This window comes from Mugil cephalus, chromosome 10, assembly GCF_022458985.1.
Source record: "Mugil cephalus isolate CIBA_MC_2020 chromosome 10, CIBA_Mcephalus_1.1, whole genome shotgun sequence".
NCBI lineage: Eukaryota > Metazoa > Chordata > Actinopteri > Mugiliformes > Mugilidae > Mugil > Mugil cephalus.
In genome coordinates, this window is record NC_061779.1 from 4324620 (window position 1) to 4346578 (window position 21959).

At 42.8% G+C, this 21959-nt stretch overlaps 1 protein-coding gene across 3 annotated transcripts in view; it reads right to left on the minus strand.

Annotated features, from left to right (window-relative positions):
* Positions 1 to 1118: 1118 nt before the first annotated feature.
* Positions 1119 to 21959, minus strand: part of tspan9a (tetraspanin 9a) — a 184228-nt gene continuing 163387 nt past the window's right edge. For all 3 annotated transcript variants that reach the window (XM_047596258.1, XM_047596259.1, XM_047596257.1), the window contains 4 exons: positions 13017 to 13118; positions 12589 to 12720; positions 9664 to 9747; positions 1119 to 6481 (listed from right to left, as the gene is read on the minus strand). In XM_047596258.1, the coding sequence (XP_047452214.1) occupies positions 6410 to 6481; positions 9664 to 9747; positions 12589 to 12720; positions 13017 to 13118 (390 nt within the window). In that variant the 3' untranslated portion in view covers positions 1119 to 6409. The remainder of the gene's footprint in view (positions 6482 to 9663; positions 9748 to 12588; positions 12721 to 13016; positions 13119 to 21959) is intronic.

Below are 21959 nucleotides of genomic sequence, written 5' to 3' on the forward strand. Positions count from 1 at the left end.
ATGTTGAAAACCACTGGCCTATATAAAAATATATGATAGTTTTGGCATTTTCGTGCACCCGAAATTCCAAGATTCATGCCATAGGAAATAAAGACAAAATGTAAAGTCTCTGGTTTCATATCAAACCTCTGTTGCCCAGTGTTTGCAACAAACCACAGAAAAAGCAAAAACCTAAAACGCGGCCAAACTAGCCGCAATTTCTGCATTTACACAATATTACCATGACATCAGCTGATCATTTCACTGAAGTAACAAAAACACATTTTCAAAGACAACCACGTACCGAGTTTGACGATGAATGAAGGAGTCGAGCCTCTGTCTTCTTCCTTGAGTTACTGCAGCTCCATGCAAATAGAACAGCTTTGTTTTTATATGTATCGTCCTGGTGTTTGATATTTTTTCAAGTTGTTTTAGAACATATGTAAGTAAAGACCTCTCTCTCTATATATATATATATATGTATATACACAGAATGTTTTAGTGATTTCAAAGAAGCAGAAACAATCTGGAAGTGACACGACACGGTGCAGAACGTACATATGAAGATCCTGGCAGCTTTGATGCGGCTTCTACTGTGATCTTACGTGTAATTTCCAGTGACTCAACGTCCCAGAGACATCAAGAAGACATTAATATGTCTCAACAGTTAAACTTTAACAAGATACGACTATAAACTGAAAACCATTCCAGTAAAAAAAAAAAAAAAAAAGAAACAACAACAACAAAGAAAAAGCCTGCAAACTGAAGAAGTGCGGATCTGTTAAACTGAATGTTGAAAGAAGAGCAAATAACATTCAGCTGCAGGAACCCTGCAGCAGAGTCACTCGTGCTGTTGTGTCAAATAAAAAAACAAACAAAAAAACGTGTTGCTGTGAAGTTAAAAACACAACAGATTGAGATGAGATAGCTGCACAAACAACCTGCAAAATCACCTCGGCTGCAGATTAACAGCGATGCTGTGTGAGAACAAACTAAACCGCCCCATCAAAACGAAAGCCTTCGAAATTCAGGTTAATGAAATGAGCCGCGCTGGTAGAGGAGGCGGGGGAGAAAAAAACTAAATGAATAAAAAAAGAAGCAGTGAGATGCTGGAATAACAACCAGAATAAAAAACTATCCACTGTTGATTCTTTTCACTTTATTTAAGTACATGTTACTCATACAAAATAATCTGTACAAAGACTAAAATAGGTCATATTTTTTGCATAGAAGGAAGTGATGTAAAACAAAAAGCCAGGGTGGAATGGCACAATAAACTCCACTATCACACACAGGCCCGACAACAATTACGTCAAAAAAAAAAAAAAAAAAAAGAGAGGGGGGGGACAAGCTCTGTAGAAAAATACTGCTCACGCCATGCTGCTGAAGCAAGAGACAAATTGGCGCTGGTTCCCACTTTCATCATCTCCCTTTTGTTCTATAGAAAAAAAAAAAAAACCCTGTGAACGACTGGCCGACTACCATTAGCTCATCTGAGCCTCTTTAGGACAACAGTCCCTCAGGTTTTGTTATTTCTTTTAAAAGGAGGCCATTTTGAGGCAGGGATGCCTTTCATCGAACGCACCATGGGGCCTGTTTTGACACCATTTCACTTTGCTCTTCGTGCCAACGCTTCCAAACGCGCCCTTCCCAAACAAACGAAAGAGGGGAAGAAAGAAAACACAGTCAAACACAGTTTAAATGCTGCTCATAAAACTGACGGCGACGTATAAAAAAAAAAAGAAAAGGAAAGGGAATACATGAAGAGCATGGAGTCATTAAACGTGAAAGGCAATGAGCGTACGGTATACCGTGGGGTTTTTGTGACACTCGTTCCTTTATTTAAAAAAAGTAGTTGTATTTTAGAAGAGAAGGAAGTGCACCACTAGTATAGATATTCAGAGTGCTTTCACGTGTAGCAGAAAACTCCACAGGACAAGGCTGGCAGGTATCAGACAACGCCACCCAGCAGAACACAACATCAAACACACCATGTCTAGAGCATACATTTCCACTGCTCAGATATTCAGCTTTAGCATGGGGGGGTGGGAGGGGAGGGGAGGGGGAGGAGGGAAGGGAGGGGGGGAGGCATAAAAACATAAACTGATTGGAAAAAAAAAAAACAGAAAAACAAACAAACCAAAAAGTTTCCAAAAAATGTAAAACCCAGTTAGTTGCATTCTTTCTCCTCCGTGCCTATGGCTTGCTGGTAGTTCGTCCACGTGGCGTCACATGAATAAAAAATCTTTTGCTTCGAGATGAAAATCAAATCAAATATGAAAACCATACAGACAACCGCACAAATTTACATAAAATTTACATTGCTCGTGGACTTGAAAGGAAAAAAAAAAACAGACAGAAAAAGCAGTAAACACGACACACGTTATGAGTGGACGGTGACGTCTGTCAGCGAACAGAGAGGGGGGGGGGGTTCGTTAGAAAAACGTCCACGTTATTAGAAGTGGTTTAAGATTTAACAGCGAGTTGTAAAAATGAGCATATTTACATCACAGGGCTGATACACTGGAGGGACGCGAGCTCTGCTGTATGAATAGATCATGCTCTATAAGAAAAGCATCGCGGGCTCCACGTCGGCGGTTTTTCTAATTTAATTCATATAGGTCTTAATATAGAGAAGCACGATGACAGGAGTGCAGGTATGTGTGAGCTTCGCCCGATGCTGACGCCAAATCGTCCCCCTAGCACCTCTGACTTAATTGCTTTGACTCCCTGTTGCAGTGTTAAGACAGAAAGGCGTGTTTGCACCTTGCAGAGGAGCGCAGCAAAGGCTAATCCTCCTCTAAGAAACAAATGCTAAATGGCGACTGGGGGCTGGAGAGAAAAAAAAAAACAAACAAAAAAACCCAACAAGAAACAACAGTATATCGTATAAAAACAAACATTAAAACGGCAACAACCAAAAAAAAAAAATCTACAAAAGTAACAGCATTAAACAGATTTGGTTAAAACAAGCGTTCGACATTCACTCAGACGGAAGCATGGAAACGAGTTGACACGGACGAGACGATGTTGGTTCAGCCGGGGGGGTGGTGGGGGGGTTTTCAGGCCCTCACAGGAGTGATGTCAGACCTGGAGACAGACGCTGGATCTTCAGCATTCTGCAACCACCCTGATCTCCCACCTTTTCTCTGGTTGCTTTTCCACCTGACGTGAGACAAAGCAACACAAAGAAAACGCGCAGGGAAGGCCAGAGTACAGCCCAATTTACAGAACTGTTAAAGCTGTCCCTCCTGTAACGCCTCCCGCGTGCGCGTAATACCTCACAGGTGTCCAAAGAGCACAGCTGTATATCTACAGTGTCGGGGCCCGCGGGCTACTGTATACGCAGCGGCAGGTGTGTGTGTGTGTGTCGACCGAGGCAGTAAATAAGTGTAGAGAGTTTGTGGAGGCAACCGAGCGGAGGAGATGTGACCGCTCCTGCCTGCGCCGTACATCAGCAGCTGTCATGTTCCCACCCCCCGCCGCCCTCCCCCCGTGGACCCGTCGGAGCGTACGGGAGCAGGCGGTGCATCGCAGCCAGAGGAGCTGCTACACATCACAGCTCTGAATCTTTTGCTTCCACGAGAATCCACCAACCCCCCCCCCTTTCCCGCCTTCCCGAAAACGTCCATCAGATTAAGGGACCGTAAAGCTAATCAAAAGATGATACTCCCAGGGAAACATTCCACCAGATTAGGAGAACGTCTAATGAAGTAAAATTGGGAATGCAGCGTCTTCAAACCTCACACGGCCCATAGTCTGGTAAACTACGATGTGTAATTGCTGCTAAATGGGTTGATATGTCATAAGCCGGTGGAGGAAAGACATTGCTGCCCAAACATCAAAGTGTAGTTTGGGTATTTTACTTTTATTCAGTTGCTAAGTAGTTGGTGGAACCAAATTAAAAGGAAGGTAATTCACACAAATCTAGCCACTCTCATTCCAGCTAATGTAGCAAAGGAACAGTACATATGGATGGATTTCAGAAAAAACTAAACAAAAAAAAGGACAAATGGCAGCTAATGACAATTAAGAATCAGAGGAGCAGCAGCAGCAAAAGAACATAAGAAGCTAAACGGACGTTAATTCCTTCTCCTCCTTTCCTTTGTGTTTAATATGCAACCAAACTTTCTGCAGTTTCACGCCAGGGTCAATCATAAACTGTATATAAATATGGACCACCTTTTTCCTTGGATCGGCCAAAATGATGCCATTTCTTCAGTACTGTCCTAGAGTAGAACCACGTGATAAAGATCACCAGACCAAACTTCCTCCTGACTTGTTAATTAAAACTACGCTCTGCTCTACCTCATCTAGTTGGATTATACGCTACCAGCAAAAAAGTTTGGACTTTCACTTCAGTTCAATGAGAAGGTGTGTCCACTGTACTTGCTTTATGGAGTGGTTGGCATGGCAACTGGTGGTCGCCGTTATCATTCTGGTTCATATGTGTTGACATTCATCAGCACATATAAACCAGCTAAAATGACGGAAACCACCCTTTGAAAAAGCAATTATGTGACGTTTTAACGCATCCAATAACATGGAGGAGGCGGAGCTTATGACCTATACTGCAGCCAGACACCAGGGGGAGCTCTACTTGCTTTGGCTTCACTTTTGAGGAGCGGTTCCATCTTTATGCAGTCTGCGGCCCCAATAAACAGACCAATTCAACACTAGCTTGTTGTTCTCTGTGTAATGACTGAAGGATTATTACTGACATTTCTAGCGTCCTCTCAACAACCTCCGTTACTGCGGTTTTATTTTTGTGTGCTCCGTTAGGCTGTGTTAAAATGACGTAGCCATCCTATAATTGCATTTACTTTGGAGAGCACACAATAACGATGATAACCTAATGACACTGATCCTATGACGGTGCATCCGTCCCTCTTCTGAGATTCTGAAGCCTCGAGCAGACGCCCTGGAAGGTATTTTTATCAGGCCGATGCTCGGTCCTCCTGCAGCGAGTCAGAGCCATGCAGGCGCGCCCTACAGGGCACGCTGCCATACCTATCTGTCTCAGCTTTGATCTGCCTACACCCTTCCCTCTTCTCCGCTGGCTGCAAGGGAAAGGAAGCTTACGTAAAAACCAGACGAGTCGAGAGCCAGAGGTGCAGCTGCGTGATGAGCAGGAATGTCAGCAGTGACACTGCGCGTACGAACGGAGCATGAAACTCATTTTTTCCTGACAAAGGAAGGAGACTGGGGGTGGGGGAGGTGACAGCTGCAGAGAGGAGGATTGAGAAGGACAAAATGAATAAGAGAAAGACTCTGATCACCTCTGACTGTATACAGGGGCAACATGTCATGTCTCCGCGCTCCGTTTTTTTCCCCTTCTCTTCCTCGTTTCTCACCGTTTCTATAGACGCCGTAATAAAACACAACATCCTGCGTCTATTTCTCAAAGGGACAACTTTATCACCCAGGTCTCTTCAATTGATGGCGTTAACGGAGCTGTAATAAAACAGCCACTTTACATCATTGCTATGGTCTCACAGGAACGGGAACAGAGTCGCTCTGTGGCACAAAATATGTGTTTGCTCACGATCAGATTTATGCTTCGCAATTCATTATTCAGAGGACGCTGCGGAATACGGAATAAAATAAATCCACTCGTGATTCCTCCGGTTTCTTCCATCATACTTTCTTTGTTCTTTCTTATCCTTATTTTCCGAATGAAAATGGGTGAAACTTTGAAAACCATCCTGACGCGTCTGTGCCCGTCCTCGTAGAACCAAACCCCACATACACACACACATACACGCACACACACTGATCGGTTCAACACTTCCAAGCGTTGGTGACTTAATTACAAAAAAGACGACGCGCGCGCAGAGAATTACAGGACGTTTAAAACAAAAAAAATGGCAACAACTTTTAGAGACAAGGGTAAATCAGTGGAGTAGAAAACTAGCATGCCGTGTTGGATCTTTCTTCATTTACAAGGGGGACTTCAATCAACATGAGAGAAAAAAAACCCACGAGTTTTATAAATTCTCTTTGTCTGGGAAGGGGGTGTGGCCATTAGTAAAGTCTTCATTGTCTTAGAGTCTGTTCTTTCCTTCCAGCAAATTGTTAGTCCAAGCAAAAAAACAAAAAGAAAAAAGCGTACTCAAGAGGACCAATGGGATTCTCTTCCTTGCCAAAAGTAGGTGTCCCTTCTCTTCCAGTTGTGTTACTCTTTGGCAAAATGAACGGTGAGAGGAGATAGCAGAACAGAGCGGGAACACAGCTGGAATCTGTACAGACTGGTCTGGGAAGGAGGATGAGGAGGCGGAGGAGGTGGCAGAGGGGAAGGCGGGGCGGGGGTAAAAGGATGCTCTGAAGAGGTTGTTAAGTGAGGGGGAAGCAGGGATGTTTAAACCGAGAGTCTTATCCCATCAGGCGAGAGTGGGGCTCCTCTTCATCGGGTCCGTGCCTCAGCCCAAGGCTAAGCGTCGTACTTCTTCCCCGTTCTGTGGATGTGGTGGAACAGTGTCATGGAGAACGCCATGCCCAGGAGCTGCAGAAGAAACGAGAAGGAGACGGGTGAATTTGCGCCTATATGTTCTCGGTGCATTCGCTATAACGTTCGTGCACACGTGGTCTACTTGGTGTTGACGCCTCGGGCTGGCGCTGCCGTATTCCGTGCACAATAAATCCCGCGCCAACACATTATTTCGTTCGTTCTCTTTATCTCGGATGGCCCCTCAAATTCGAGCTCTGGAATCTTTGGGACGGGGAAAATAAAAAAACGTACAGCGTGTGCAAGCATTAAGCCAATGAAGTAAATTGAGATGCCACTGAATCAAAGTAGCCTGGTATCTCTTTGAAGTTTCCATTACCCCTGATACTTTCACATCAAACGCAGTCACAAGGCTGATCCTAAAACCATTATCTGGCAAAGTTAGGATGGCAGGGAAACTACAAAGTACAGCATGGTGCGCAGCTTTTAACAATAATAATAATAATACTGATGAAAAAGCAGCGTGGACTCCGCTGGGGGATTCCTATGGTGTGTGATTATGCGGGTAAAGCTGCTGATTCTCCTTTAGTTTCAATAAAACCTAACTCACCGAGCTGCTTCAGAGAGGAAAATGCCACTTTAAGCCGCTGCCAATCAACACACGAGGCACCGTTTGGAGGTAAACATGCAGCTGAGACGGGAGTTAGGACCGATGAAAAACTGCTTCAGAACCAACCCAGTTATTTACATGTGGCTCATCTGCAACGCTTTGACGGGCACTGAAAGTTTTTCGCTGCCTTCTTCATTCAGTCTGAGTGAGGAAGCATGACAGCCACCAACCCCCCTGAAGGAGTCCTCACAGCTCAATCATCCAGTGCTTAAGAATACATAAATATTGCTGAAATCTTTGTATCCGTGGTGAGTGAAGATATCCATACTGGCTTTTGCCAAAGACTGTCATGTACGCTGCTCGTCTAAATCTTTCATAAAGCGGCTCTAAGTGCCTCTGGCTATTATATAACGTTGGAGGGATCCATCCTTTCATGGTGCTCTTCGTCGTCGTGTCCTCTGACTTGCTAATCCGACAGCTCGGGGTCTTTCTATGGACTCTTCCTACCTGCCACACGGATCAGAGGACAGAGGCCTTTCAATTAAAGTCAGACTTTATCTGCCTTCTGTTTGTCAATGATCTGCAGGTGCACACGTGTGTGTGTGTTCGTAAAGCGTTGCGCACTCACGCGCAGTGAATACATGCTGTCAAAGCATAGTGAACCCCTTATTTGTGATTGCGTGGCCTTATACCAGGAACTTCTCTCCCTTCGGACATCAAAAGCGTGCAGAATCTTTCAAAGCTCAAAACTTTCCGGGCAAGCCATTTTTCTTGAAATGAACCAGGGATTCACGGAAATACAGCAAGAGGTAATGTTCAAAGCATTAAAAGTAAAAAGGAAGAGGGGGGCCCACTGGGGATGATAGATAGTGTATTTAAATATGCATGTAAAACCTTTATCGGACGTGAAAGGACAGGAGGTGGACGTGAGACAGACAATGGGCAGAACTCTTCGTGAGTTTGAAAGCTGGGAAAATGAAAAAATATGGAGAATGAAGCTCTGTGAGCAATGTGAGGTACGGATGAAACGGTCTGAGAAAAAACGGTGCAGCAGCACATATACGGATTGACTGACATTAGCAGTAAATAACTGACCACCTAGTGACAATACAATGTTCTGCTGGGTAACTTTTGGACCTGGCATTCATTCATGTGGACCTACATCCCCAAACAGGGAATTTACAAAGTGTAGTGTGAAAACCTTCGTTTCAGAAGGTGCAAATTGATTCCACGTTTACACGAATCCCATTTTTGGGTGAAAGGTCTTTTAGGTCTTGCACAGTTGTGCCGGCTGTCAGTGACGAAACCAGATCTTCCTGAGACTGGAACCGCATCCTTTGGAATCCAGGACCCACAGTGAAAAAGAAATACGACCCTCTAGCCCCCGACCTCTTACAACAACAACAACATCAGTGGTGGACTACAGGCTTGTGACGGCGCTGCATCAGGTATTGACCCTAGTTGGGTGGCTAGGTCCAATATATACTGTTGCTTCACCACTTCCATGAGCTAAAAAGGATTATACGGCGTGCAAGATTGATGCTCACGCTCTGCCTCTTCTTTTTCTTCTTTTTCTGGCGCTGAGGTCTCTGGCAGAAACAGCACTATGCATCGGCCTGGGATATGTCCTACAACCTTTCTACAACTAGATGTGGTTTTGCAGTGGATCGGCATTTACGGAGAAATACTTGACACGACGCCAAGTGGACGTGTGGACGCGGCCTATATCAAAGACCCTCTGCAGGTTGCCACAGTGCTTCACACTCACTCAGTCACGCCCTAGGACGGTAAAGTCAGTTTAACTGTCACGACGTTCTCACTTCCCCGGGTTACTGACACGCTTACCAAGAAAAAAGAAGAGTTTATGCAGTTTCCACTTCAACGCTCATCCCTCTGCTAATTGCACAGAGACTGCAGGAACAAAGACAGACTGGAGGACTGAAGTACAGAGGTAACAAGAGTGCTCTAGAGATCTCTTAGAGGGAGATGAGATCAGTAAGAATCTAGGTAGTAAAACAGATGTAATGTATGATTTTCACATGGTGCCAGCTAACTAGAGTGAACATCTGTAAGGCTGATATGCTGTCTGACTGGACTGAATAAATCTGCAAACGCACAGGAGAAATAGGTTTGGCTTTGTTCAGTTTGAAGGCTATTTTACTCAAATATATTCCAATGATAAAAGCGAGACACTTAATGTGTAAAGAAGGCCAGACGTGAAGCAGAGTTTAGGAGAAATTCTACCACAAGAGGAACACTTACCACCTCTCACTGGAGAGTCTTTAATCTGTACCTGCTGCTTTACATTCAGTATCTTAGACCCGATTACGTCCTGCCTGGCACACGGCCAGCGAGCTTTGATTCTTCCAGACAGGATCAGGGTGCATAAGACAAGGACATCCAACATATTTTAAGATGTGTGGGTGCCCTGAACGCCCACTGAGCACAGGCCTCGGGTCTTTCTCTGAGAAGTGAGATGGATGGAGGATGGAGGTGCAGAGGCTGCTTTATGCAAATGTTTTGCATGCATTTTTAAACATGTTTCCAGTCATACAATCAGAAAGCAAAAAAGAGAATCTAAAAGGGGAAATGAAAGCAAGAGAACTGTATGAATCATTAAGCCTCCTACCTGCACTACCAAGATGACCATGCCTATGGTTCCCAGGAGGTGCTTGTTATCACCCAACCACTCCTCTACTTTCTCGAAGCAGCCCTGAAATGGAAGACAATCTTGTTAAGATGGTGCTAAAAATGTACTTTTTCGGTACAGCAGCGGGATCATGTCACTTGCAAACTCAACCATCCAGTTCACAGTTATCCACAAAAAAAAAAAAAAAAGAAACGCTTTCCTTCCACAAGAGACATGCCGTCGGATGGGTGGCTTTCAGGTTAGGTGTTAAAACAAGTGAATTACTCATGAATGACGACTCTCATATGCAGACTAATGGGACACACGAACGGGCGCGTGCCCTAATCGTGCTCTGAATAGCATCCCAGCACGGGTTCACTCAAAGGTCTCTCACTGCCAGAGAAGTAAGGGCAAGGACTTAATGGGGGCTTCAGCTGCGAAGCGGTGCCCCCTTCATGAGAGTGGATGCTGAGGCAGCAAGTAAAACTAAAACTACATAACGTGTGGCCGTCTCCTCCGGGCAGGATTACACACGAGCTCTCGGAATGGGCCGGCTCCGTCCCCGTCTACTCTCGTTTTGGCAATTACATTACATCTTTTAATCCTCTACTTTGGACCTGCTAACAAACCACATGCCAGACCAATAGCAGATTAGGGCTGTAATGAATATTGTGCTGCAAGGACTTTGGGGGGGGGGGGGAGCAAAAAGAGGCTGTTGTCTCATGTATAATAGAAAAAAAACAACACATTGTGATTAGAATTAAGCAACAAGAGGGAAACTCTAAAGCTGCGATTAAAGCTGAGATTAAGGATTAGTAAAATTCTTAAATTATATTTTCCTCGTGTATCAACATATTAGCACAACACAATTATAATTTAAATCAAGTGTCTTGATGGAGAGATTAAGTAGGGACCCTCCCGAACCTTCTACATGTGTTCTATATTAAACTCAGTCTAGCGCTCTTTATAAATATACATTATTATTATCATTTTGCATTCAGTATTAAGCTATAGAAATTTAAATTGTGGGAGAAAATTAAAAAATATTTGCGACCCCCCCTGCAGTACCCCTGCAGATCCCCTAGGGGCTGCGGACTGCCTGTTGAAGACCTAAGATTAAATCCATGCATATTCAAGGATTTTACATATAACATGAAACATGTTATAGATGTACTGTGCACTAAAAAATACTGATCTGTTCGATTTGCTATTTAATGTATTTTTTGGTTTGGTTATTACTTTGTTTTGTTGTTGTCACCAAACATAATCTTGATGCGTTCCCACTATGACAATAAAGTGTCTAATGTCTACACGGGAACAGGAACAAGATCATGCATTTGTTGTTGCCGTCTCTTTGTAGTCGTCTGGTGTTTTACGCTTTGTAGTCACACTCTTTTGCCCTCGCAGTCGTTTTGCATCTCCACGCGGCCATTTTGTGTAACTTTTGGTTGTGCCGTATCAATGTGCACATTTCGAATCCCTCTGTAGTCACTTCTTGCCTGTAGTTGTTTTGCATCCCGCTGAGATCATTTTGCATTTCTTTGTAGAGTCTGTGAGCCTTTGTTGACATTTTGTCTGTTAGTCTCTTTTTTTCCCGTCATATTGCATCTCTTTGTAATTGCTCTGCATCCGTTTCCTCGAGTAGCTTACTGTATTCAAAAGGTTTGAATTATTTCTGATGTACCTTCCGTTTCGTGCCACCTCATTTCAATTATTTTTTCCATTTCAGTTTTATTTATGTAGCGTCGATAACAATCCACATTGTCCCAAGACACTTTGCAGAAGTCAGAGTCTGAACTGCCACTACATTTCAGTTTGCATTGATAGATTGGAGGATGATAGCAAAGCTGTCATCCCTGATGGAAAAACCAGTGTCATCCTGTTCATGGCGTTACCTCAGGTCCTTCCTTCCTGCTCCCAGCAGACCACACACAGTCTGGACAACCTCATCACTGCAACATCTTTACAATCTGTGCAATAACTTACTGTGGGTTTACGTATCTTTAATTGACTCATGTGCAATAATCCTACGTACAAATTATGTTGCATTTAATTATCAGTTATTTGTATTTATTTCATGTTTACTTTTTTATTTCCTGTGTGCACTGTCCTTTAAACTGTCTGCTGCTGCAATGCTGCAAATTTCCCCACTGGGGATAAATAAAGGATCAATGTATGGTATCGTACTGTATGCCATTGTATCATAATGTGTCGTTAGGTTTCGTATGATGTCATACTTTACCTTATCGTACCATAAAGTCATATCATGTTGTATGGTATCATATGGTATCGTACCTTACCTTACAGTATCGTATTGTATCATTATATTATTGTAGAGTATGGTATCATATGGTATCGTACCTCATGTTATCTTACTATGTCGTATGGTATCATATGGTATCGTACCTAACCTTATTATATGGTATCGTATCTTATTGTTAAGTATCGTACATTATCGTATCGTATCGTACCGTACCGTACGGTACCGTACTGTATCGTATCGTATCTTATTGTTAAGTATCGTATGTTGTCGTATCGATTTAACACCACGGATAACAAACTTTTAAATTACAGCATTACAGAGTTAAAGATGTCTTCAGACACCTAGCGCAGGGTCACATTTCTCACATTTCTACCAAAGACTGTTTCCCTCTTAAATCTCACCAAAAAATTAAAAAATAAATAATTAAATGGATACAAATAACCATTTGATGAACCCGCTGATGTATCTGCTGTTCATTTATATAAAGCTATATAAGTAGTAAGATTTTTCATGCGGAACATTTACTTGTAATGAAATTAAATTAATTCAATTAAATTGTGTTAGTACCTTTATTCATGTAAAGGATCTGTGTACTTCCTCCCACTCTGTCAATCGCTAAAAATCATATATAAATAATATAGTTACAGCTCAATTCAACTCACCCTGCTCCAGAACATGTTGGTGGAGTTACGGCCACAGTTCTGGTAGTGCTCCTGGCAGCAGCGGTCAGGAACTACCTGCTCCTTCAGAGCATCGTGCCAATCGGTGTACGCTATCACCCCGCAGCACTTCCACTGTTAACGACAAACACACACACAGCAGAAACATGATTAGTTAACGCTTCGAATTAGTCCAGGGAGACCTCAAACAAACTTTAATGGAAAAAAGTGTTGTAATTAGTCCCTTTTGCTCTAGAGGACTGCAATAATGGAATGAAGTGTAGTTAAACAGCCAATTTGGATTTTTAATGTCACATTAATGCCACGACTACAAGCCAGGAAATACATTATCTGAAATAATTCAGTGCAACTTCGCATTTTATGTGATTGTTTTAGCGAATAAACATTAACGCTGAGGTCGGCCGACCTACCTCTGCCTGGATTATGTTCCAGGCGTTTCGCAGGCCTATGTTGTTTTCTGAGTTGTAGAGAGCCAGGCCGTCCTTGAGGTCCTTCTTAGCGTTCTCACTCACCTGAAGATGGAACAGAAAACATTAGCCTTAGTTAGAGACCTCGGTTTCAAGCGGATGGCTCAGCAAGAACAGTCGAATGAGTTATAGCGTTCATTACTGTCTTTATGTAGTCTTTTTTAGATCGGGGGCAGTTAAAGCTTGAGTGCTTGCACGGGCGCACTCACATTATTCTACTCGTTTTAAACTGTCAAACTCCTTGTCCACGTAAAAGTAAAACAATCGTGGTCTACGGTGTGCCATCAAATGCTTTAAGAAGACGACTGTGCATGGCTAATTTTTTCTTGAACTGTCTAATCATGAAGAGAGAATTGTGCATCATCTGTAATGTCAAGGCAGGAATCACCAGCAGAAGACGACAGCAGCAACACAGCTGAACTACAAGTAACCGTTTTCTGCTCTTGTCATATAAAAATAACTGGGACGTCTACACATCTGACACGTCAGGTGTTGCCTCTCTCCGCACGCCACTCGGCTCCAGCGTGCCCCTTCAGCACAGGCGCAAGCAAATCATTTTCCCCTCGACTGAATCCCAACAATGTGCTCCGGGTTGAGCCACGCCTGATGGGAGATTAATATCTCTATGAATGTGTTAATGAGACACAAAATCAGAGCACTGTCTCTCCTGCAGTTTTGCTAAGCCTGTGGGGATATGCTAACTGCCAGGACAGATTGAGAGGCGCCTCAGATACGGGGTAATTATGACTGTAAAAATGACATGAACTGCCAGAGCCACAGCGCACATCTTCACAGGCGGTACAAGTAAAGTAAAATCACAAGAAAAAGAGGCGCACTGGCTTTAAATAGCTGAAGCTCAAAGGTTTAAGAGTGTACTACTGTGTATGTTTCTGCACGCAACAAGAGAAGCGGCGTCACGCCTCTCGTTTCATGCCACAACAAGGCTCTTTCACCTATTATGCAGTTTCTTCACTCATACACGGAGGACTGCTACGGAGCTCAGCTGTGTTCGCAGGCTGCTCAGTAAATCCTTCAGTTAAAGATAACACAGCATTGAAGCAGCCAATAATATCGGCCTGTTTTCATTTTGTGATATAAAATAAAAACAATTTCAGTGTCACTCACAGCTCATGTAGCTCAGCTTGTACTCTTAAGTTACATGACAGACAGATCATACTTTACTTTGATCGGAAACTATATCAGGCTTTAACCTCCCGAGACCCTGCGTCCTCATGTGGGGACGTTAAGTTTTTCGTTCTGCAGCCAATCACGAGACAAAAGTAGACAATGTGCAAACCCTCATCAAATTCTATGGTCGAAATTTGCACAGATTTTAACGAGCTATGATGCCGCTAATTAGCAAGTACTCGTTTGAGGACGTTGGGATATGGTTTGCAATTCCGTCTTTGCCTTTGCTCAGCCATGTTCACGTATTAAAATAAATAGTTTTAGATTTTGTTACACATTGGCGACAAAAGCTCAGGTCTCAGGAGGTTAAATTAACACATTCAGCAATTTATGGGTGGGAATAATAAAAAAAAGAAAAACTATCCATTGTTCATCCATTTTTTTTTTTTTTTTTTTTGCCAGGCATTTGAAAAGTATTTGCCGAATTAGATGCAACAGTCAAACCGAATATTTAATTTCTCTAGTAATAAAATGCTTTAGTCGTCATTAATCATGCAAATGCTGTCTAATACGTCCTCTTCAGCCTTTGAAATAAGATTAGTATCGTTTCACATCACAGTCCTCTTTCTGGAATGAGGAGGAGGAGGATCTGCGCTGTTGCACCTCGGGCTGCCGGCCCCGCCACATCGGTCCTTGCGCAGGAAAATGAGATGAAGAGCAGCATCATCAATCTCTGCCTCGTACATTGTTTCTGTCCTCTATCTTCCCTTCTCCATCTAGGTTCTGTGTGAAGTTGCTCGCTCATTACCGACTCCTCGCGCTAACACAGCCACTAGAGAGCGACGCCCTGCCCCCCTCCCCTACCGCTCCCCCTTACCACAATAAAAATCATCTTCTGAGTCTACAATAAGTCTCCCCACATCTTCCATTTCATGTGCAGAAATCTTTCTTACAGCCTGAAATGAAACTTAATGATCCAGATTTACCACTAACGAGAGGCAGACAAACGAGTACAGAACAAACAGGGATTTGATCGTGCAACGCTCTGACCCATTTTTTTTTTTTTTTTTGCCTTCCTCAATGCAAAAGGAAGCAGATAAAAACACATCTTTGTCGCATTAGCCTATTTTCTCTAATACAGAAAAACTAACTTCTTGACTGAGGCTTGTGTTGCTGGTTCTGGAAATTGTTCACAAACACAAAATCCCCTGCTGGCAAGTTTTCAATGAACGTTGCCGCGGGGCATTGACGCAATATTTCATGTGCGGCATACTGACAAAAGCCCTGAGACGTGGCCGATTCTTTTCATTACACAGATAAGCTCGTGGTTTCCTTTGGGCTGACCAAGCAACTTCAACAATACACGACAGCTCATTCATCACAGAATGCCCAAATTGTCTTGAACAATAAGGTATTAATTCAAGTTTCCCACATCAAATTTGAGGAGAAGTTAACAAGTATATAACAAGACAATGAAAATCAATTGGTGTCCTGAATACAGTTCGCTCACTGATAAATCATTCTTGTCATCTAACCTTGTGCTGCGCTTTAATTAATCCTCATATTATGTGTTGTGATTCAGTTTGGAGTGCTACATGTGCTACCTATCTCAATAAGATGTTATCAGCTCAAAAAAGATCTCTGAGAAGGATTAGCCATCAACCCTTCAGCTTCTTTATTTAGAAGATACAAACTTTTATCAATCTACGACATGAACAAATACCAAATTTGTGTATTTATGTATAAATGTATTCATTTAGTACATGGTTTGTCAAAACTTTCTCTTTTTCTTCATCAAATACTCAGTGTAATTCCACTAGACAGTTTAAAGACAATCATCGCCTCTTATGCCGGACATCCTTAGTTCTAGCGTTACAGAGGACCACCTCTTTGGAACAATCTGCCACCATCTCTTAAAGCATAGGTCTTCAATAGGGGGTCTGCGACCCCTAGGGGGTCATGTTTATGGCAGTTGCATGACCACCCTACTGATGCACATTGGAATTTAAATTGGAATTTACAAGAAGAATATTTGCACCTGTGCATTATTAGAATAGCTTAATACTTTATTATTTGAATGCAAAATGATGAAAATAATGAATATTTATAAATAGCACCAGGCTGACTTTAATATGGAGCACATATAGTAGGTAGTGGGTCCCTAATCTCTCATCAGTTTGGGGTCCTTGACCTGAAAAATGTTGAAGACCTTCATCTTAAAGCACTGTTAAACTTCAAAGACCTAATGAAAAACTATTTAATCAGTCAACTTTAGCGTGATATTATCATTTCACACACAAACGTCTTATTTTTTATTCTGTACTTTGTATTTTAAACATGTGCGCAAATAAACTAAACTAAACTAAACTAAGGGTTCTAAAAGGGTTCAACTTTGTCAACTCAGAGAAATGGAAGATGAACATGTTGACAGGGCGGAGGAAGAAGAAGAAGAAGAAGAAGGCTGCATGTTTTCTGTCACAGTTCGCAAAAACAAAACAGAGGGTGGGTGGCAGATTGTTGGATAAACACCTGTCACTTGAAACGCTGCGATAAAACAAGACACTGTACTGAAATCACAGAATGGAACTTTACCAAAGTTTCCCCAGCATATCTGATCCCAGCGCCAATGGGGCACTGAGGATTCCTGTGTGAAGGCTCCCCAATTGACAGAATTGGGCCCTAGATCCGGTTCCACATTAACACCCAGAGGAGCAGGTACACCGGGACCTGTCACCGCGTTGACACGGAGCAACGGCGAATACTCGTTAGCACTGACAGCGGATTTTCAAAATTCTGAAAGATCTGATCTTTTGCGGTGGCGTTTCAGTGTCGAACCGCAATTTACTGGTCAGGCAGCAAAGGCCACATACGTCATGTTAGGTGACACTTCAGGTTTTGCCTTCGAGGGCAACTGCCTAACAACTCATGTCTGTAGAAGGCCGTCGGGTGGACGCTATGGAGCATTCAGACTCGCTCGCACAACGCAAGACTTATTTACAGTAAGTGGTGCGACGGGTGTGTGGAAGAGTAATCGCGTGGGTTTTCATTCATTTTTCCCCAACTTCTATTTATCACTTTGAAGAATTACAGTCATCTAAGGATATCGCAGTGTTTAATTACAAATGAATCAAAGTCTCTGCAGAACCACTAGACACAAAGAAATAAAAATGTGCTATGTAGGTGGTTCAGGAAACATATTTCCACTAGGAAACAACTAAATGAAAGAAAAAGAAAAGGCCATCTGTGTATTAAGGATTCACAGCTCTGAGAACGTTTGTTCCTTCTGTGCATACTGACATGAGAACAGAGCCTAGATCTGCACGCCAAGAATTACTGAGGTATAACCGTGGCTTTGGTAAAGAATATTAACATCTCCCTGAGAAATACTTGCAAAATTGGATTTGCCTGACATGTTAGTGGCAGTGGAGAGTATTGGACACGACACTTTACAATGAACACCATTTCAGTTTATTTCTAGCCAGCTGGCAAATGTTAGTCCAATGTTGGTACAATATTTTAGTTTCCTCTCCACCAACTCTGGAGGGAAATAACTGAGTCTTAATTTGCTACATGCCCAAATGTTTGCTTTTTGTTTTTTTGCCAGCTGGTCAGTAACTTCGTCCGACTGGTGATTGGCGTTGAAGTTTGTTGGTGCAAAATGGGCCTATAGATCTGCCAGTGAATTATTGTCCAGATTGGTGAGAGTGAGCCTTAATATAGTTAGAGTGAGTTACAGTGCTCTGGTAGGGCTGAGCCTGTCAGGTTTACAGCACATTTCTCATTACAGCATTCCTTCCTTGTGTACTTGTATATGTACCTGAGCAGATTTGTAACACAACACAAAGCAATAACCATCTGCGCTATGGAAAACTAATGGGCTCCACAGATGGTTCATGTGAAATCAAATGTTTTTTTCGGTTTACCTTATTTGTGCTAAATCATGACTGGGCTTACTGCATATACGATACAAATAAAACAGGCTCCATAAACATGTCAACAGTACAACTGTCCTGAGACCCTGAGACAGAAAAAGGCTCTTTCGGTCCTCTGTTTGTACCATAGGCTCTCTGTAGCCCATTTTTAGGGGATAAGCACCCATAAACTTTGTCCCAGCACCCCTAAAAAATAAGGAAAAACTTTTAAGTACAATATTGGCTGACCATTTCCTGTAAGGTACCGAAAAAAGGTCGACACACCAACACAACCCAGTCATTAGCAACTTCCCTGACTTTTACTGTTGAAGGAGTTTGGTAGACTGATATTATTTTTTTTCTCCCTGGCAAACTAATAATGCAGGTTGTCAATCAACCACTTTTGGTAGGAATATGTGTTGATTTTAAAGCCAAGGTGTAAGACTTATGCTGCTTGTAAGCTAAACAAATTGGCTGAGAAGGACCACGGGCCAAAGCAGACTCCAGCATTAAGAAGGAGGTGATTGAGAGTGAAGCACAAAAAAAATAGTTGACAGATTTTCCTCTCTCAAGATTGGACTCAATAGATTGAAGTTTCCAGGGTCTATTCAGTCCAAAAGGAGAGACAAAAGATGCTGTCTCTTAGGCAGGATGACCTATCTTCATTGAACTTCATATCTTTAAGGTTTGGGATCCCTGGTTTAAACCCCTTTAAATATGACTTAGTCAAAGCTGCACAAACCACAGCAGATTGACGCCGTTTCTACTGTTTCTGTGAATGAAATAAAGACAAGTTTGTTTGTTTTTTCAGTGTTGTCAGATCGCAGAGGAGTTCCTGGCTCTTCTCCAGCCAGCTAAACCCTAAACAGACAGACAGTAGCTGCGCGCTTATCCAGGATGAACTCAGGCCGACGAACCGAATCTCACTTTTTCACATGCAATTTGTTCACTGTAAATCTGTAAATCTCTCATATGTGACCATTGCCACATCACATTATCTCAGGTCACATTGGCTTTAATTGTCAAATCCTTTGATTCCAGCAAAGTTGACTTTATTTTCCCGTCGCTCTCATTGCCGAGCTCTGAAATTGAAATAAATGTTGTGGAGACAAACAGCATTGCAGCCAGAGGCCCTCTGCAGCACATCATTAAACAGGATATTTAATTCCCCGAGTTGCTCCACTAGCCCGTGCAGGGTAGCCTGAGGCCAGGGCACTCGGCACAGCGAGGAGAAGGCCCCCACTCCTCCTCTGTAATTGGTATGGAAAAATAATTAATTGCAAGGGATTGAAAATAATTTTTGCCCTTACACAAACACAACACATAGTTAGACACTCCTGCTGGTTTGTTGGGTTAGAGTTGGTAGGATAGGATCCACAGGCAGTTTTTCTGGCTTTCTTTCAAAAAACTTCACATCTCACCTCACTTTTACCGCATTTTACATCGCTCAATGCTTTAGACCAGGGGCTTTCAAAGTGCAGAATAGTGAGCCTCCCCTAATTACTGTTGATGCTCTGTATGTGCCATGCACACCTGGTCTTTAAATTTTGGTGCTTATTGTCAATATGACAGTGGAATTTACATGGTTGCGTACTGTCATTAACTAGCACCTCTTTGGAAATAACACAGCACGTAAAAAAAAAATTGATTATTGCCTTAATCCCACTCTAACTGGGCAATTTAAGTTACTCTGAGTAATATTGGACTTCTCCTTATTCGACTAAGATAGATAATGCATTGGAAACTGATTTTCACCAGCATGTATACGCCTTAATTGGAGTTTAACTAGACAACGCGTGTGCACATGCTCCACAACTGCTGCTCTGACATATGACCCCAGAACAAAAACATCCAAGAAAGCAGGTCGCAGAAGAAGAAGAAGAAGAAGAAGAAGAAGAAGGTAAACAGAGCTGGCAGGAGAACCACCTGAGGGATAGCGCCATCTTATCTGCACCATACGAAGTGCACACATTACGTATGAGATTAAAAAAGCTGTAGATTATCCATCTTGTTGTTGTTTGAATTGCCGGTGAACTTATCCAGTTCTTTATTATTTGACATAACAGGTCAACCAGAAAGGGGGCCATATTAACCCACGGACAAGACACATATCGCCACCTAGTGTGCAGGAGGAGGACATGTTCCCGTCACTTATTCTACTTTCTCCATTTCATGTAAATTGGGACAAGGACCGCATTCAAAAAGTTGAATTTAGAGCATAGCTGCATTAAGCTCTGCATGCATTGTCAGGACCAATACATGAAAAACCAAACTTTAAACAATCACACTTCCTCCGTTTTCGTCTCGCCCCAGACTCCTGTGTCCTCTTTCACTTTCACTTGAGGTAACCTACTAAAAATTGATCCATTTTGCCCCTCGCATGCACTGTAGTTAGCCAACCAGATGCCTCACACTTTGAAAACCACTGCTTTACAGGATTCCTGTGCATTTCAACACCCTGACACTTAATACATTCAACTTGCTATTCCTGGCGTTGACATCATTTCTCTCACCTCTGTCCACCTGCTTTTTCTCCATTCCTTCCTGCTCTGCCTCGTCTTTTCTGTCTCTGCTTGCCAAGTTCTGATTACTCTTTCTGAGCTAATAAACCTTCACTATAGTGTTCGGCTCAGCGTGCTGCTTTCGACAGAGGCACAATCAGGTCACGGCGTTAAAGACGGATGGTTGTAATCTGGTTTGTGGCCCAGCCATCTGCTGGAGTCAGCTGGTTGCTAACTGCAGGGCCAGCCTTTATTATAACACGGCCTCAACATGGCATTTAATCAGCGTGTTTAACACTGCTGGGCTGTGGAAGGAAAGAGGGGGTACCCGTGCATAAGCCCTACCTGGAGGCAAGACTCCTGGGCTGAGAGGAGAGACAAATTCTTCATTAAGGAGAAAGAATGGCACCTCTTAAGCAGGATGAAAGTGGTGGAAATTAAGGGGGGAGACCGGGTGACTGAGCGCACACAGTGAAAAAAAAGTTCACCTGCAGCAAAGCCAGATTGTGACAGCTTGTCACAAGGAATGATCACAGCTCACACAAGGCATCCGTCATGACTTAAAGATGACCTATTTGAAAGACTAAGCAGGCCTCTGTCGACACACGTTTAGAAGCTGCCAACTACTGCGCGTCTTCCAGACTTGTTAATAAATGCCTTGTGATTAGGAGATCAAATAGGAGAGGGGAATTAGTGATTCCTCTGATCACAGCCTGTAGCAGAGGATGAGGAGCGTCTCACACGGCATGCGGGATCTCGCTGCTGAGACGCAAAGGAGTCACGAGGAGAGAGACTACTGAACTAAACAAAAAGCAATACCTGTGTGACAGACGCCAAATGTCCTTAATCTGGTCGTGACAATCTTTTAGCATTTAATGCAGTTTGAGAAACAGCCTCACGCTATTTCGCCAAACGTCTTGTTTGGAGGGAGACTGAAAATGTCATTGCCAATAACGTATAATTTGCTGTAATGGCCTTACTTTCCAATGACATTTGCAGCCACCAATAAAGGAAAACATATTAGGCTGTGATCCGCACTGAAGTGGCTTCACATCCCATTAGGAATAAGTCAGAATAAACTGTAATTTGGACTGGACAAAAGTCAAACACGCTGGGTATTCAGTGGATAGATCCTCCCTAGGAATATTTCATCTTTCCTGATCAGACTCATTTAATAAATCCTTTAGCCCCACTCAAATATCTTTCCCTGACTTTACAGGTGATAGGAAGGCACTGCTGTGAAGTCAAGAGGCTCTCTATTTAAATTCCACCAGAGGGATCAAGGGTTTAACTTTTTTTTCTTTTTTTTTTCATTTCCCAAAGTTAAACCAGTAATATTTTGGAGA